The 15,723-nt window shown below is 45.7% G+C and overlaps 1 protein-coding gene across 1 annotated transcript; it reads left to right on the top strand.

Annotated features, from left to right (window-relative positions):
- Positions 1–2,573: 2,573 nt before the first annotated feature.
- Positions 2,574–5,276, top strand: cfap126 (cilia and flagella associated protein 126). The gene is made up of 5 exons (XM_042299966.1): positions 2,574–2,758; positions 2,844–2,906; positions 3,036–3,113; positions 3,229–3,435; positions 4,959–5,276. The coding sequence occupies exons 1-5, from the start codon at positions 2,732–2,734 to the stop codon at positions 5,274–5,276; spliced, it is 693 nt and encodes a 230-aa protein (XP_042155900.1). The 5' UTR covers positions 2,574–2,731.
- The last annotated feature ends 10,447 nt before the right edge of the window (positions 5,277–15,723 follow it).

The following is a 15,723-nucleotide window of genomic DNA, read 5'->3' as shown; positions in this document are numbered from 1 at the left end:
CTGAACAGCCATTCAGTGGTCCTGCTAGTCTGGGTAGAACTGATCTGAACAGCCATTCAGTGGTCCTGCTAGTCTGGGTAGAACTGATCTGAACAGCCATTCAGTGGTCCTGCTAATCTGGGTAGAACTGATCTGAACAGCCAATCAGTGGTCCTGCTAGTCTGGGTAGAACTGATCTGAACAGCCATTCAGTGGTCCTGCTAGTCTGGGTAGAACTGATCTGAACAGCCAATCAGTGGTCCTGCTAGTCTGGGTAGAACTGATCTGAACAGCCAATCAGTGGTCCTGCTAGTCTGGGTAGAACTGATCTGAACAGCCAATCAGTGGTCCTGCTAGTCTGGGTAGAACTGATCTGAACAGCCAATCAGTGGTCCTGCTAGTCTGGGTAGAACTGATCTGAACAGCCATTCAGTGGTCCTGCTAGTCTGGGTAGAACTGATCTGAACAGCCATTCAGTGGTCCTGCTAGTCTGGGTAGAACTGATCTGAACAGCCAATCAGTGGTCCTGCTAGTCTGGGTAGAACTGATCTGAACAGCCAATCAGTGGTCCTGCTAGTCTGGGTAGAACTGATCTGAACAGCCATTCAGTGGTCCTGCTAGTCTGGGTAGAACTGATCTGAACAGCCATTCAGTGGTCCTGCTAGTCTGGGTAGAACTGATCTGAACAGCCATTCAGTGGTCCTGCTAGTCTGGGTAGAACTGATCTGAACAGCCATTCAGTGGTCCTGCTAGTCTGGGTAGAACTGATCTGAACAGCCATTCAGTGGTCCTGCTAGTCTGGGTAGAACTGATCTGAACAGCCATTCAGTGGTCCTGCTAGTCTGGGTAGAACTGATCTGAACAGCCATTCAGTGGTCCTGGTAGTCTGGGTAGAACTGATCTGAACAGCCAATCAGTGGTCCTGCTAGTCTGGGTAGAACTGATCTGAACAGCCAATCAGTGGTCCTGCTAGTCTGGGTAGAACTGATCTGAACAGCCAATCAGTGGTCCTGCTAGTCTGGGTAGAATAAGAGCAGAAGAGAACATGAGAAACATTGAAAAAACAGACAATAGTCTATGTGAAATATTTAACAACATAAAGAAATAAGACGATGATGAGATTATGTAGTTACCATTTATACCAACCTAATCTGTATATTTCTCAGAACAATGTATCTTCGTCAGGATTGCTCTGTCTTTGGCCAGCTTCTCCATGAACTCCTGGCAGGGGAGGTTGGAGTTTGTCTACACAATAAGCATGGCCTTGATGGCAGGAACAGTGAACCTATTTCTTGCTGCTGTCCATATATCATTCATTTGGGAGAACACTCTCTCGACTGGTGCATTACTTCCAGGTAAGCACATGACAACAGACGCTAATCTAGCCAGGTTAGTGTGTGGGATGTCGTTCTCTTTGAAGTGGGTAACCACCGTGCTCCATCTCTGACTAAAAGGTGTCTCAGATGTTTTCCATTCTTCAAGCGATCCCCCTTTAGGAACTCTTGCAGGCCAGCAACCTCGTCAAACAATGCATCCTCATTGATGGTCACACTGGGGCATTTTTCCTGCAGTGTGGCTGCTGCCTTCTGGATCTCTTCATGCTGAGGTTGCCTTTTTAAAAGGAGACAATGTAAATATTTTAGATTATCTGTGTGCTTTCCCCATGCTTGCAAGTAGTTCACAGCAGTAGTGAAAAATGATTGGGATGTTTGGAGAAAGCTCTCTTTAGACATTGCTCAATTTCCCTCTAGCTCTCTCAGATGTCCTCTGACCAAAACTGGAATGAAGTTGTCATCACGTCTTACAGTCAATTTTGCCTCAATGTTTCTCAGAATTGCAGCTGACTCCACAGCACAGTGGTCCTGGCCTCCGAGCATCTTGATCGTTTCACTGAATACGGTCAAGTTTCCATGGACAAAGGCCAGCCAAAGTTCAGTCAGTGGATCTTCGAACATTGTTCGCAGGACAACAGGGCATTTGTCTTCAGAGAGAAAAAAAGGATTTCAAGGGCACATACCTTTTCATACTTTGGTTAACAGATTCCCATTGCTTGCCTCATGTTTGTATTTTATCTCAAAAACATTGTTTGGAATAATAAATTGGCAGGCTCTGTAATCATATCTTCACCTTTCCTCCTCTATCTCACTCTTCTTTCTATCCAGTCTTCCTCCCCCTCCACTCTCTAACAGAAAACATTATGCTAATGTTATCCATGAAAATGTCAAAATATATTTTCACACTTCTTATAATGCCAAACCATTAAAATTGTAATTTACAAATAAATATTCTCATAATTAATTGTGCATAAATTTAATATAATCATTTTCAAAATAGCCCGTCCACTGCATGTTTACATGTGAATGTTTTTTAACCTAGTTACCATGACAGTCGTAGTCTAACTTAGTCGACATAGCTACTGTTAGCTAACATAACCTATTTAAACCCTTATAAAGCAGAGCGTCTATCTATATAATACATTGTGACATTATAACATCACTAGCTAGTATCTCAAACGAGTGTAACTTACCTGGCTTGAAAAGACGTTTGTGGTGATGTTGTGGATTCACTTGATACTTGCTTCCGGCCGAGTTTTCACAGCAGTTCTCTCTCTATCCGGAGCAAGTAGTCAGTAGAAGAAGAAGAGTGAGGCTGCGAGCTGACAACTGACACAGACCGTGTCGACAACTTCCTGCAATGCTCCGTTGTTGCTATGCAACCTGTCAACAACAAACAGAGTCGCTAGCCGCCAGGCATGTCGTCGGGTTACTCGGCTAATCAGGTAAAAAATGACAACATTCATTCGATAAAAACACATTTTTTTGTTATTGTGTAGAGCAGTAAACATGTGCTGTTGTGTGTTTTAGTATGAAAATGCTTTCAACTCGCAGAAACTGCAGAATTGGACCGTGCCGAAGCATTTCAAGGAGGTCACTAATTTACAGTACTTGGCTAACGTTAAGTGTTGTTTGTGAGTTGTACAAGACAAATACGCAAATAGTGTTACTTTCTCTCCATGAGTTGAACTTAGTTGAAATCAACTGTGTGTGTGTGTGTAGAGGCCCTCAGCTGCAGAGGGTCACACCATCTTCATCGCCAGTGACCGAGGACATCTCCTACCGGGAGTGAAGGCTAAGGTTAGTGAACAACACACACACATACACACACTGAGACCTGTACATGCATGTATATGTATGTGCTTATGGATGTTTGTCTGTGCTTAATTATGTGTGTGTGTGTGTGTGTGTGTAGCGTGGCAGTGCGTGGCCAGATTTTAAGGGGACATGGGAGCTGCCTGCTCGTCTCCCTCCTGCCTCCATCAACCCCACGGCTCGCTCTGAGGAGGGCAGACAGCGTCTCACACACACATACACACACTCCGGACTTGACATCCACACACACAGGGCTGCCAAAACCACCACCACACCAGCCGCAGATGGTCAGACGGAAGAGGTTCAGGTTAGACACATTCTCTTTCCTCTTATCTCTTCTCCTTTATGCTGTCCTCTCCTCACTCCTCTCTTCTCCTTTATGCTGTCCTCTCCTCACTCCTCTTCTCCTTTATGCTGTCCTCTCCTCACTCCTCTCTTCTCCTTTATGCTGTCCTCTCCTCACTCCTCTCTTCTCCTTTATGCTGTCCTCTCCTCACTCCTCTTCTCCTTTATGCTGTCCTCTCCTCACTCCTCTCTTCTCCTTTATGCTGTCCTCTCCTCACTCCTCTTCTCCTTTATGCTGTCCTCTCCTCACTCCTCTCCTGTCCTTTATGCCCTTCTCTCCTCTCCTCCTCTCCTCTCCTCTCCTCTCCTCTCCTCTCCTCTCCTCTCCCCTCTCCTCTCCTCTCCTCTCCTCTCCTCTCCTCTCCTCTCCTCTCCTCTCCTCTGCTCTCTCCTCTCCTCCTTTATGCTCTTCTCTCCCCTAATCTTCTCTCCTCTCCTGTCCTTTATGCTCTTCTCATCTCCTCTTTTCTCCTTTATGCTCTTCTCTCCCCTCATCTCCTATCCTCTCTTCTATTTTATGCTCTCCTCTGCTCTCTCCTCTCTCCTCCTTTATGCTCTCCTCTCCTTTATCCTATCCTCTCCTTTATCCTCTACGTTATCCTCTCTTGTCCTTTATCCTCTCTTCTCCTTTATCCTCTCCCCTCCTTTATCATCTCCTCTCCTTTATCCTCTCCTCTCCTTTATCATCTCCTCTCCTTTATCCTCTCCCCTCCTTTATCCTCTCCTCTCCTTTATCATCTCCTCTCCTTTATCCTCTCCTCTCCTTTATCCTCTCCTCTCCCCTCCTTTATCCTCTCCTCTCCCCTCCTGTATCCTCTCCTCTCCCCTCCTTTATCCTCTCTCTCTTCTCCTTTATCCTCTCCTCTCCTTTATCCTCTCCTCTCCTTTATCATCTCCTCTCCCCTCCTTTATGCTCTCCTCTCCCCTCCTTTATCCTCTCCTCTCCCCTCCTTTATCCTCTCCTCTCCCCTCCTTTATCCTCTCTTCTCCTCTCTTCTCCTTTATATTCTCCTCTCCTTTCCTTTATCCTCTCCTCTCCTTTATCCTCTCCTCTCCTCTCCTTTATCCTCTCCTTTCCTTTATCCTCTCCTCTCCTTTATCCTCTCCTCTCCCCTCCTTTATCCTCTCCTCTCCCCTCCTTTATCCTCTCCTCTCCCCTCCTTTATCCTCTCCTCTCCTTTATCCTCTCCTCTCCCCTCCTTTATCCTCTCCTCTCCCCTCCTTTATCCTCTCTTTCCTCTCTTCTCCTTTATCCTCTCCTCTCCCCTCCTTTATCCTCTCTTCTCCTCTCTTCTCCTTTATATTCTCCTCTCCTTTCCTTTATCCTCTCCTCTCCTTTATCCTCTCCTCTCCCCTCCTTTATCCTCTCTCTTCTCCTCTCTTCTCCTTTATATTCTCCTTTATATTCTCCTCTCCTTTCCTTTATCCTCTCCTCTCCTTTATCCTCTCCTCTCCCCTCCTTTATTCTCTTTGTTCAACATACAGACCTGCAATGCCCCAACCTCAGAGAGACCAGTCACAGGAGAAAGACCAGTCACTGGGCAATCAGGTCGTGGGGCGAGACCTTTGACTCAAGCCTCAGAGAGAGAGAGAGCAGTGTCCCACCCTGACACACAGCAAGAGGAGAGAGCAGCCACTAGAGGGAACACCTCGGCTGGAGAGAGAGCAGCCACTAGAGAGAACACCTCGGCTGGAGAGAGAAGAGCCGCAAGAGGGAACACCTCGGCTGGAGAGAGAACAGTTAGCCAGGGAGAGAGAGAATCTTCTACAGCTGCCCAAGAGAATCACACACAGATTGACTAGTAAACATGTCAACCTCCACCATCTCTTTCTCTCTCCATCTTTCTCTAGAGCAGTCTCACACCCAGAATATATTTTGTTTCCTGATGTACTGAGTGCTGTTAGTTTACTGATGTACACTAAAAGAATCATACAGCATTAAAACTCTGTAAAACCATTTCCTGTGCGTGTGTCAGGGTCGGTTGTGTTGGAGGAAAACAGGGAAATGATTTGCATAGATTTTCATTTTTTAATATAAATACAAATTTGGGGTAAGACAGACAGACAGACAGGCAGACAGACAAACAGGCAGACGACCCTTGATTTCCCCTGATATAGCCAGTGGCGATTTTAGCATGTAAATCTTGTTGGGGCAAAAAAAAGTGGTATGCATGCCAGCAAAGCCACAACACAACACTAAACATTAATTGCACTATAACAGGCTGACTACACCGCTCGTGTCACATACGCGAGCGTTGCAAAATAAATGTAGACATACGTGGTATTTAATTATTGCACCCACACTTCTCGAGTGAGCCAACGAGCGTCTGCGTTGCCAAGGGCTAAAATAGAAGTCAGTTCTATTTCTGACGCAGATCACGCTGAAAGTCCTGCCTCTCCCATCTCCTCATTGGTTTATAGAAGCAGGTACCCACGTGCCATCTCCTCATTGGTTATATCCACGTGGGTGACTGAAAGACGAATGAGGTCAGTAGCGGTAATGCACCTAATTTATGAAAGTTGCCAATCGCAATATAAAGTCCAGAGAAGAAAAGGCCTGGAAGGAAGAGAGATGACTAGAAACAATCAAATCAAATCAAATTTATTTATATAGCCCTTCGTACATCAGCTGATATCTCAAAGTGCTGTACAGAAACCCAGCCTAAAACCCCAAACAGCAAGCAATGCAGGTGTAGAAGCACGGTGGCTAGGAAAAACTCCCTAGAAAGGCCAAAACCTAGGAAGAAACCTAGAGAGGAACCAGGCTATGTGGGGTGGCCAGTCCTCTTCTGGCTGTGCCGGGTGGAGATTATAACAGAACATGGCCAAGATGTTCAAATGTTCATAAATGACCAGCATGGTCGAATAATAATAAGGCAGAACAGTTGAAACTGGAGCAGCAGCACAGTCAGGTGGAAGTTGAAACTGGAGCAGCAGCATGGCCAGGTGGACTGGGGACATTAAGGAGTCATCATGTCAGGTAGTCCTGGGGCATGGTCCTAGGGCTCAGGTCAGTTGAAACTGGAACAGCAGCATGGCCAGGTGGACTGGGGACAGCAAGGAGTCATCATGTCAGGTAGTCCTGGGGCATGGTCCTAGGGCTCAGGTCCTCCGAGAGAGAGAGAGAAAGAAAGAGAGAAGGAGAGAATTAGAGAACGCACACTTCGATTCACACAGGACACCGAATAGGACAGGAGATGTACTCCAGATATAACAAACTGACCCCAGCCCCGACACATAAACTACTGCAGCATAAATACTGGAGGCTGAAACAGGAGGGGTCAGGAGACACTGTGGCCCCATCCGAGGACACCCCGGACAGGGCCAAACAGGAAGGATATAACCCCACCCACTTTGCCAAAGCACAGCCCCCACACCACTAGAGGGATATCTTCAACCACCAACTTACCATCCTGAGACAAGGCTGAGTATAGCCCACAAAGATCTCCGCCACGGCACAACCCAAGGGGGGCGCCAACCCAGACAGGATGACCACAACAGTGAATCAACCCACTCAGGTGACGCACCCCCTCCAGGGACGGCATGAGAGAGCCCCAGCAAGCCAGTGACCCAGCCCCTGTAATAGGGTTAGAGGCAGAGAATCCCAGTGGAAAGAGGGGAACCGGCCAGGCAGAGACAGCAAGGGCGGTTCGTTGCTCCAGAGCCTTTCCGTTCACCTTCCCACTCCTGGGCCAGACTACACTCAATCATATGACCCACTGAAGAGATGAGTCTTCAGTAAAGACTTAAAGGTTGAGACCGAGTTTGCGTCTCTGACATGGGTAGGCAGACCGTTCCATAAAAATGGAGCTCTATAGGAGAAAGCCCTGCCTCCAGCTGTTTGCTTAGAAATTCTAGGGACAATTAGGAGGCCTGCGTCTTGTGACCGTAGCGTATGTGTAGGTATGTACGGCAGGACCAAATCAGAGAGATAGGTAGGAGCAAGCCCATGTAATGCTTTGTAGGTTAGCAGTAAAACCTTGAAATCAGCCCTTGCTTTGACAGGAAGCCAGTGTAGAGAGGCTAGCACTGGAGTAATATGATAAAAATTTTTGGTTCTAGTCAGGATTCTAGCAGCCGTATTTAGCACTAACTGAAGTTTATTTAGTGCTTTATCCGGGTAGCCGGAAAATAGAGCATTGCAGTAGTCTAACCTAGAAGTGACAAAAGCATGGATTAATTTTTCTGCATCATTTTTGGACAGAAAGTTTCTGATTTTTGCAATGTTACGTAGATGGAAAAAAGATGTCCTTGAAATGGTCTTGATATGTTCTTCAAAAGAGAGATCAGGGTCCAGAGTAACGCCGAGGTCCTTCACAGTTTTATTTGAGACGACTGTACAACCATTAAGATTAATTGTCAGACTCAACAGAAGATCTCTTTGTTTCTTGGGACCTAGAACAAGCATCTCTGTTTTGTCCGAGTTTAATAGTAGAAAGTTTGCAGCCATCCACTTCCTTATGTCTGAAACACATGCTTCTAGCGAGCTTCTTTTTCCTCAATTAAGTTAGAAAAATAGGATGATCGAGCAGCAGTAAGGGCTCTTCAGTACTGCACGGTACCGTCCTTCCAAGCTAGTCGGAAGACTTCCAGTTTGGTGTGGCGCCATTTCCGTTCCAATTTTCTGGAAGCTTGCTTCAGAGCTCGGGTATTTTCTGTGTACCAGGGAGCTAGTTTCTTATGAGAATTTTTTTAGTTTTTAGGGGTGCAACTGCATCTAGGGTATTGCGCAAGGTTAAATTGAGATCCTTAGTTAGGTGGTTAACTGATTTTTGTCCTCTGGCGTCCTTGGGTAGGCAGAGGGAGTCTGGAAGGGCATCAAGGAATCTTTGTGTTGTCTGTGAATTTATAGCACGACTTTTGATGTTCCTTGGTTGGGGTCTGAGCAGATTATTTGTTGCAATTGCAAACGTAATAAAATGGTGGTCCGATAGTCCAGGATTGAGGAAAAACATTAAGATCCACCACATTTATTCCATGGGACAAAACTAGGTCCAGCGTATGACTGTGACAGTGAGTGGGTCCAGAGACATGTTGGACAAAACCCACTGAGTCGATGATGGCTCCGAAAGCCTTTTGGAGTGGGTCTGTGGACTTTTCCATGTGAATATTAAAGTCACCAAAGATTAGAATATTATCTGCTATGACTACAAGGTCCGATAGGAATTCAGGGAACTCAGTGAGAAACGCTGTATATGGCCCAGGAGGCCTGTAAACAGTAGCTATAAAAAGTGATTGAGTAGGCTGCATAGATTTCATGACTAGAAGCTCAAAAGACGAAAACGTAATTTTTTTTTTTGTAAATTGAAATTTGCTATCGTAAATGTTAGCAACCCCTCCGCCTTTGCGGGATGCACGGGGGATATGGTCACTAGTGTAGCCAGGAGGTGAGGCCTCATTTAAAACAGTAAATTCATCAGGCTTAAGCCATGTTTCAGTCAGGCCAATCACATCAAGATTATGATCAGTGATTAGTTCATTGACTATAATTGCCTTTGAAGTAAGGGATCTAACATTAAGTAGCCCTATTTTGAGATGTGAGGTATCATGATCTCTTTCAGTAATGACAGGAATGGAGGTGGTCTTTATCCTAGTGAGATTGCTAAGGCGAACACTGCCATGTTTAGTTTTGCCCAACCTAGGTCGAGGCACAGACACGGTTGACCGGTTTTGACACGGTTTTGCCCAACCTAGGTCGAAACAATTCGGTTGACCGTTTTATGTGTGGATTAATTGGCGGAGTAGAGGACCTTGTGCATTTCAGGTAAAATAACAACTCTATTTATATTCCAGGATAAATTAGTTTGCAACAGCAAGCTAGCTAAATAGGACAAATTAGTTTGCAACAGCAAGCTAACTAGCTATATTGCCATAAATGTTTAATGCTTTTCGACCTGTCCCCAAATTAATATAATTGGTTCAAAGTTTGTTTTGATATTTTAACCTGTGTATCGTGATCGCGTTTGGTGTGGGGGGACAAAATGTATTTATGTACGATGGCGCACGCGCGCAGCCGGTTTGGGTTCCGTGTAACGGTGACAAATTGTGCCCACAAACTGTTAGGGCCCACATAAAGCTGTCCCAACAAAAGTCCCAACAGCAGTCCCAACACCTTACCACTGCTACACCTGGCTGTCAGCGGAGCCTTGTCTGGCAGCGAAACCTTTCATTCATCCTCATTTACTGCCTTTAAAAAAAACATAGCCGAAATGGCTGACTTGCTTTAAAAAATGTTGTTTCTACAGATAATTGAGATGTGCAAACTAAGGGGACGACAAGCGGATAAGAGGCAATCCTTAATTTCTATTAAGACATTAATGAGTGAGCTAGGATGGGCGTAGTCAATATAACTATTTGTCCCACACTTTTGAAATGTACAGCAAAAGAATTCAGAACATGGGCCGTTCTTACAGTGTTCTCCCTGTACACCAAGTCCGAACCGTAGGATAAATAAAGGGGGCATATAAGCAGACAATGAAAGCTCTTACAATATTCAATGATGACATTTCTCAAAAACAGGTTATAGGCTACATGTGCACAACCAAGCCAGAACAGTAGGCGAAATTAAGAGGGGAAAATAGACCAAATTATTAGGGTATACATGGGTTACTAACAGCTTATTGCACAAACTACACTTAGTATTACTTTCTTAGCGACAGTATACATGTCTCCCTGGCATATTACATCATTTATGCAGCAGCATACAATACATTTTTGGACTCACCTTGTTATGCATATCAGCATCATCACAACATATCACACATTAATACATCAAACACTCCACTTGTACACAATGTAGAACAATAGCATAAAAGTAGTAGAAGTTCCTAGTATAAAATCTAAAATAAAGTAGTAGAGGCATGCTAGTAGTAGAGACATGCTAGTAGTAGAAACATGCTAGTAGTAGAGACATGCTAGTAGCAGAGACATGCTAGTAGTAGAGACATGCTAGTAGTAGAGACATGCTAGTAGCAGAGACATGCTAGTAGTAGAAACATGCTAGTAGCAGAGACATGCTAGTAGTAGAGGCATGCTAGTAGTAGAGACATGCTAGTAGTAGAAACATGCTAGTAGTAGAGACATACTAGTAGTAGAGACATGCTAGTAGTAGAAACATGCTAGTAGTAGAGACATGCTAGTAGTAGAGACATGCTAGTAGTAGAAACATGCTAGTAGTAGAGACATGCTAGTAGCAGAGACATGCTAGTAGTAGAGACATGCTAGTAGTAGAAACATGCTAGTAGTAGAGACATGCTAGTAGTAGAGACATGCTAGTAGTAGAAACATGCTAGTAGAGACATGCTAGTAGCAGAGACATGCTAGTAGAGACATGCACCCCCGGGCCCCGGACCCGACGTCACCACCAACCGGAATGTCAGCACTCCCCAATTAGTATGATGGCTTCGGCATTCTGTAAGGACCGACGCTGGAGATGAGAAGCAGGTACGGAGAGTTTTAAATATTTAATGAGGAACAGACAGGTAACAGGACAGGAACAGCGTTAGCACACGGGTAAACAAGGACATCATTAGAAGGACGGATGAATCCTGCAGCTAGGGAGTCCCCAATGTAGGTCTCCATCGCCTTGGTCTCTGATCCCGACAGCGAGTCATCCCCAGAGCGGAGTGGTGCTAGGGAGAAGGTCAATCCCACAGTCATATGGTCGGTGTGGCGGAAGCGAAGTGGTCCCAGGCCTTGTTCAACACCTCCTGAAGTTCCTGGTACTTCGCGGGAATGGTGGAGAGGTCCGGGGCAACTTCCGAGCCCCCAGGAAGACGTCCCAGGGCAGGTTGTGCTGACTTCAGGCAATGGGCGTGGCAGAACGGGCTCCAGCCCATGATGGCACCAGTAGACAATGAGGGGATTGTGTCGCTGGAGCCAGGAGAATCCCTATACCACGTGAATCTAAGGGGACTTGATGAGCAGGAACTGGATAACTTCGCTGTGGTTCCCTGACACACATAGGTTGATGGGACTGGTGTTGTGGGTGACCCGGCATATAGAGCACCCGTGCCGCACTCTAACGTCCATGGGAATGGAGAGGGGATGCCCAACTTGGAAGCCAGGGTAGAGTCCATAAAGCTCTCATCGGCCCCAGAGTCGATGAGGACCAGGAGAGATTTTGACTGGTTTCCCCACAGCAGAATGGCATGAAACAGAGTGTGAGTAAGGGAAGCAGAAAAGTTCTCCCACCAGAGTACTCCCTTCTACCGGTGAGCCTGGTCTTTCAACGGACAAAAGGACACAAAATGACCGCAAGTCCCGCATAGGCTCGGGAAATGGTGACTTGGCCATCTTCGGCGACTCTCTGGGAACCTCGGGTTCTCTCGGCAACAGGGCTGTCGGGGACTTCCGGGATACCTCTGAGGCGAGGTGGAATCCTGAAACGGGCGAGTGAAATTGGATCGCCGTCTCCCTCCGTCTTTTCCGTAGTCGCCCATCGATACTGATGGTCAAGGCGATGAGGGAATCGAGATCCATCAGTAATTCCCAGGCTGCAACCTCGTCCTTGACCTCCTCCGAGACATGTCGAACAGCACTTCTTGGTTCCAGGCACTCTCAGCTGCCAATGTGCGGAAATCCACCGCATAGTCTGCCACACTGCGGGAATCCTGCCGAAGCTGGAGTAGCTTCCCGGTTCATAGTCTGCCACACTGCGTGAGTCCTGCCGAAGCTGGAGTAGCTTCCCGGGCAGCCTCTCTCCCGGAGAATGGGGCATCATACACCTTCTTGACCTCTCCCACAAACTCCTCCAGTCCAACGGCTAGTCAGAATGGGGCATCATACACCTTCTCGACCTCTCCCACAAACTCCTCCAGTCCAACGGCTAGTCAGAATGGGGCATCATACACCTTCTCGACCTCTCCCACAAACTCCTCCAGTCCAACGGCTAGTCAGAATGGGGAATCATACACCTTCTTGACCTCTCCCACAAACTCCTCCAGTCCAACGGCTAGTCAGAATGGGGCATCATACACCTTCTTGACCTCTCCCACAAACTCCTCCAGTCCAACAGCTAGTCAGAGCGAGCCAACCAGGACATAGAGACTACTCTGTAACTAACTACAAAAATCTCTGAAACTGGAAACATTTATCTTCCTCACTAGCTTTAAGCACCAGCTGTCAGAGCAGCACAGATTATTGCACCTGTACATAACCCATTTATAAATAGCCCAAACAACTACCTCTTCCCCTACTGTATTTATTTATTTTGCTCCTTTGCACCCCAGTATCTCAACTTGCTCATTCATCTTCTGCACATCCTACCATTCCAGTGTTTAATTGCTATATTGTAATTACTTCGCCACCATGGCCTATTTATTGCCTTAACTCCCTTATCTTACCTCATTTGCACTCACTGTATATAGACTTTTTGTTTCCTTTTGTTCTACTGTATTATTGACTGTATGTTTGTTTATTCCATGTGTAACTGTGTTGTTGTATGTGTCGAACTGCTTTGCTTTATCTTGTCCAGGTCGCAGTTGTAAATGAGAACTTGTTCTCATCTGGTCTACCTGGTTAAATAAAGGTGATCTGGCCTACCTGGTTAAATAAAGGTTAAATAAAAAATAAAATTAACAAAAGAAGGCCAGCATCCCAGAGTCCTCTCTTCACTGTTGACGTTGAGACTGCCACAGTGGAGGTGTCATAATGGATGTTCTGAGTCCATGTCATTAAATCACATCAGAAGACCTATAGAGCCCCACAGTGGAGGTGTCATAATGGATGTTCTGAGTCCATGTCATTAAATCACATCAGAAGACCTATAGAGCCCCACAGTGGAGGTGTCATAATGGATGTTCTGAGTCCATGTCATTAAATCACATCAGAAGACCTATAGAGCCCCACAGTGGAGGTGTCATAATGGATGTTCTGAGTCCATGTCATTAAATCACATCAGAAGACCTATAGAGCCCCACAGTGGAGGTGTCATAATGGATGTTCTGAGTCCGTCATTAAATCACATCAGAAGACCTATAGAGCCCCACAGTGGAGGTGTCATAATGGATGTTCTGAGTCCATGTCATTAAATCACATCAGAAGACCTATAGAGCCCCACAGTGGAGGTGTCATAATGGATGTTCTGAGTCCATGTCATTAAATCACATCAGAAGACCTATAGAGCTCCACAGTGGAGGTGTCATAATGGATGTTCTGAGTTCATGTCATTAAATCACATCGAACAAATAGATTTGAGTGTAATTCCCCTTTAATTGCTCATCTGGACCTATTTTTGTATTATTTTGTAAAAATTGTTGTGTTGTATAGTTTTTGTAAAAAGGTTTTTACGGCCTTCTAATGTCCTGGTCAAGTGATGGTTCTGTACTGCTGCAGTTAATTTCATCTCAAAGTTTACGAATGACAAATAAAAATGTTCTACTCATGATATACTTCTGTCAGGTAAGCCTACTTGCAGTTAACATTTAATTGAAAAGGTTTCTGTGTACTGCCTAAACAGCTGACTGGCAAGCGAACTGTCTGGCACTGGGAAAACCTCTTCTCACCTTCTCAAAACCCATTGGAGGAGAAGATCAGAGGGGAAAGACCTTTGGCATTCTCATCCAATGGGTTTTGAGGAGGCGAGGAAAGGACGCGAGGAGAATGCAATTGAGATTCTCTCATAGTCTCTGCTCTCTGCTGAGAGAAATGCAGGCAGGCTGGCAGCTTCTCTCCAAACAATGCTCTGAATGGTCCTAAAGCCAACCAATAGATGAATGGTCTTAAAGCCAGCCAATAGATGAATGGTCCTAAAGCCAGCCAATAGATGAATGGTCTTAAAGCCAACCAATAGATGAATGGTCCTAAAGCCAGCCAATAGATGAATGGTCCTAAAGCCAGCCAATAGATGAATGGTCCTAAAGCCAGCCAATAGATGAATGGTACTAAAGCCAGCCAATAGATGAATGGTCCTAAAGCCAGCCAATAGATGAATGGTCCTAAAGCCAGCCAATAGATGAATGGTCCTAAAGCCAGCCAATAGATGAATGGTCCTAAAGCCAGCCAATAGCTCAAATCAAATCAAATTTTATTTGTCACATACACATGGTTAGCAGATGTTAATGCGAGTGTAGCGAAATGCTTGTGCTTCTATTTCCGACAATGCAGTAATAACGAACAAGTAATCTAACTAACAATTCCAAAACTACTACCTTATACACACAAGTGTAAAGGGATAAAGAATATGTACATAAAGATATATGAATGAGTGATGGTACAGAGCGGCATAGGCAAGATACAGTAGATGGTATCGAGTACAGTATATACATATGAGATGAGTATGTAAACAAAGTGGCATAGTTAAAGTGGCTAGTGATACATGTATTACATAAAGATGCAGTAGATGATATAGAGTACAGTATCATACATATGCATATGAGATGAGTAATGTAGGGCATGTAAACATTATATTAAGTCAGCATTGTTTAAAGTAGCTACGCGTGGCCACGCAGTCGTGGGCTTTGAACAGGGAGTACAGGAGAGGGCTCCAGAACGCACCTGTCTTGTGAGTGGGCCCCAGTGTTGAGGATCACTGCGATGTGGATAGGGGGTGTTCCCTCTGCTGGGGTTTTGTTGAGATGTTACCTGACACCCCTCACCTCCTCCCACCTGTTGTTGGGCCTACCACTGTTGTGTCGTCCGCAAACTTGATGATTGAAAAAGTGAACCAGTACCCTTGTTGGGCCCCCCAGTTGCACACCTGGGGGCGGGTAAAAAAGTCCAGTACCCAGACCCAGGGTCTCGAGCTTGATGACGAGTTTGGAGGGTACTATGGTGTTAAATGCTGAGCTGTAGTCGATGAACAGCATTCTCACATAGGTGTTCTTCTTGTCCAGATGGGTTAGGGCAGTGTGCAGTGTGGTTGAGATTGCATCGTCTGTGGACCTATTTGGGCGGTAAGCAAATTGGAGTGGGTCAAGGGTGTCAGGTAGGGTGGAGGTGATATGGTCCTTGACTAGTCTCTCAAAGCACTTCATGATGACGGATGTGAGTGCTACGGGGCGGTAGTCGTTTAGCTCAGTTACCTTAGCTTTCTTGGGAACAGGAACAATGGTGGCCCTCTTGAAGCATGTGGGAACAGCAGACTGGTATAGGGATTGATTGAATATGTCTGTAAACACACCGGCCAGCTGGTCTGCGCATGCTCTGAGGGCGCGGCTGGGGATGCCGTCTGGGCCTGCAGCCTTGCGAGGGTTAACATGTTTAAATGTTTTACTCACCTCGGCTGCAGTGAAGGAGAGTCTGCATGTTT

This window comes from Oncorhynchus tshawytscha, linkage group LG16 (genome assembly GCF_018296145.1).
Source record: "Oncorhynchus tshawytscha isolate Ot180627B linkage group LG16, Otsh_v2.0, whole genome shotgun sequence".
Classification (NCBI taxonomy): domain Eukaryota; kingdom Metazoa; phylum Chordata; class Actinopteri; order Salmoniformes; family Salmonidae; genus Oncorhynchus; species Oncorhynchus tshawytscha.
Note: the sequence above shows the minus strand (reverse complement) of the source record. Positions and strands in the feature narration are given on the sequence as shown.

What these genes read in the sequence shown, in the direction of transcription:
- cfap126 (XM_042299966.1), top strand. Translation starts at nt 2,732, where the DNA reads ATGTCGTCGGGTTACTCGGCTAATCAG. An exon ending in TACCGGGAGTGAAGGCTAAG is followed by an intron (nt 3,114 to 3,228) that starts GTTAGTGAACAA and finishes GTGTGTGTGTAG; the next exon opens with CGTGGCAGTGCGTGGCCAGA. An exon ending in GTCAGACGGAAGAGGTTCAG is followed by an intron (nt 3,436 to 4,958) that starts GTTAGACACATT and finishes TTCAACATACAG; the next exon opens with ACCTGCAATGCCCCAACCTC.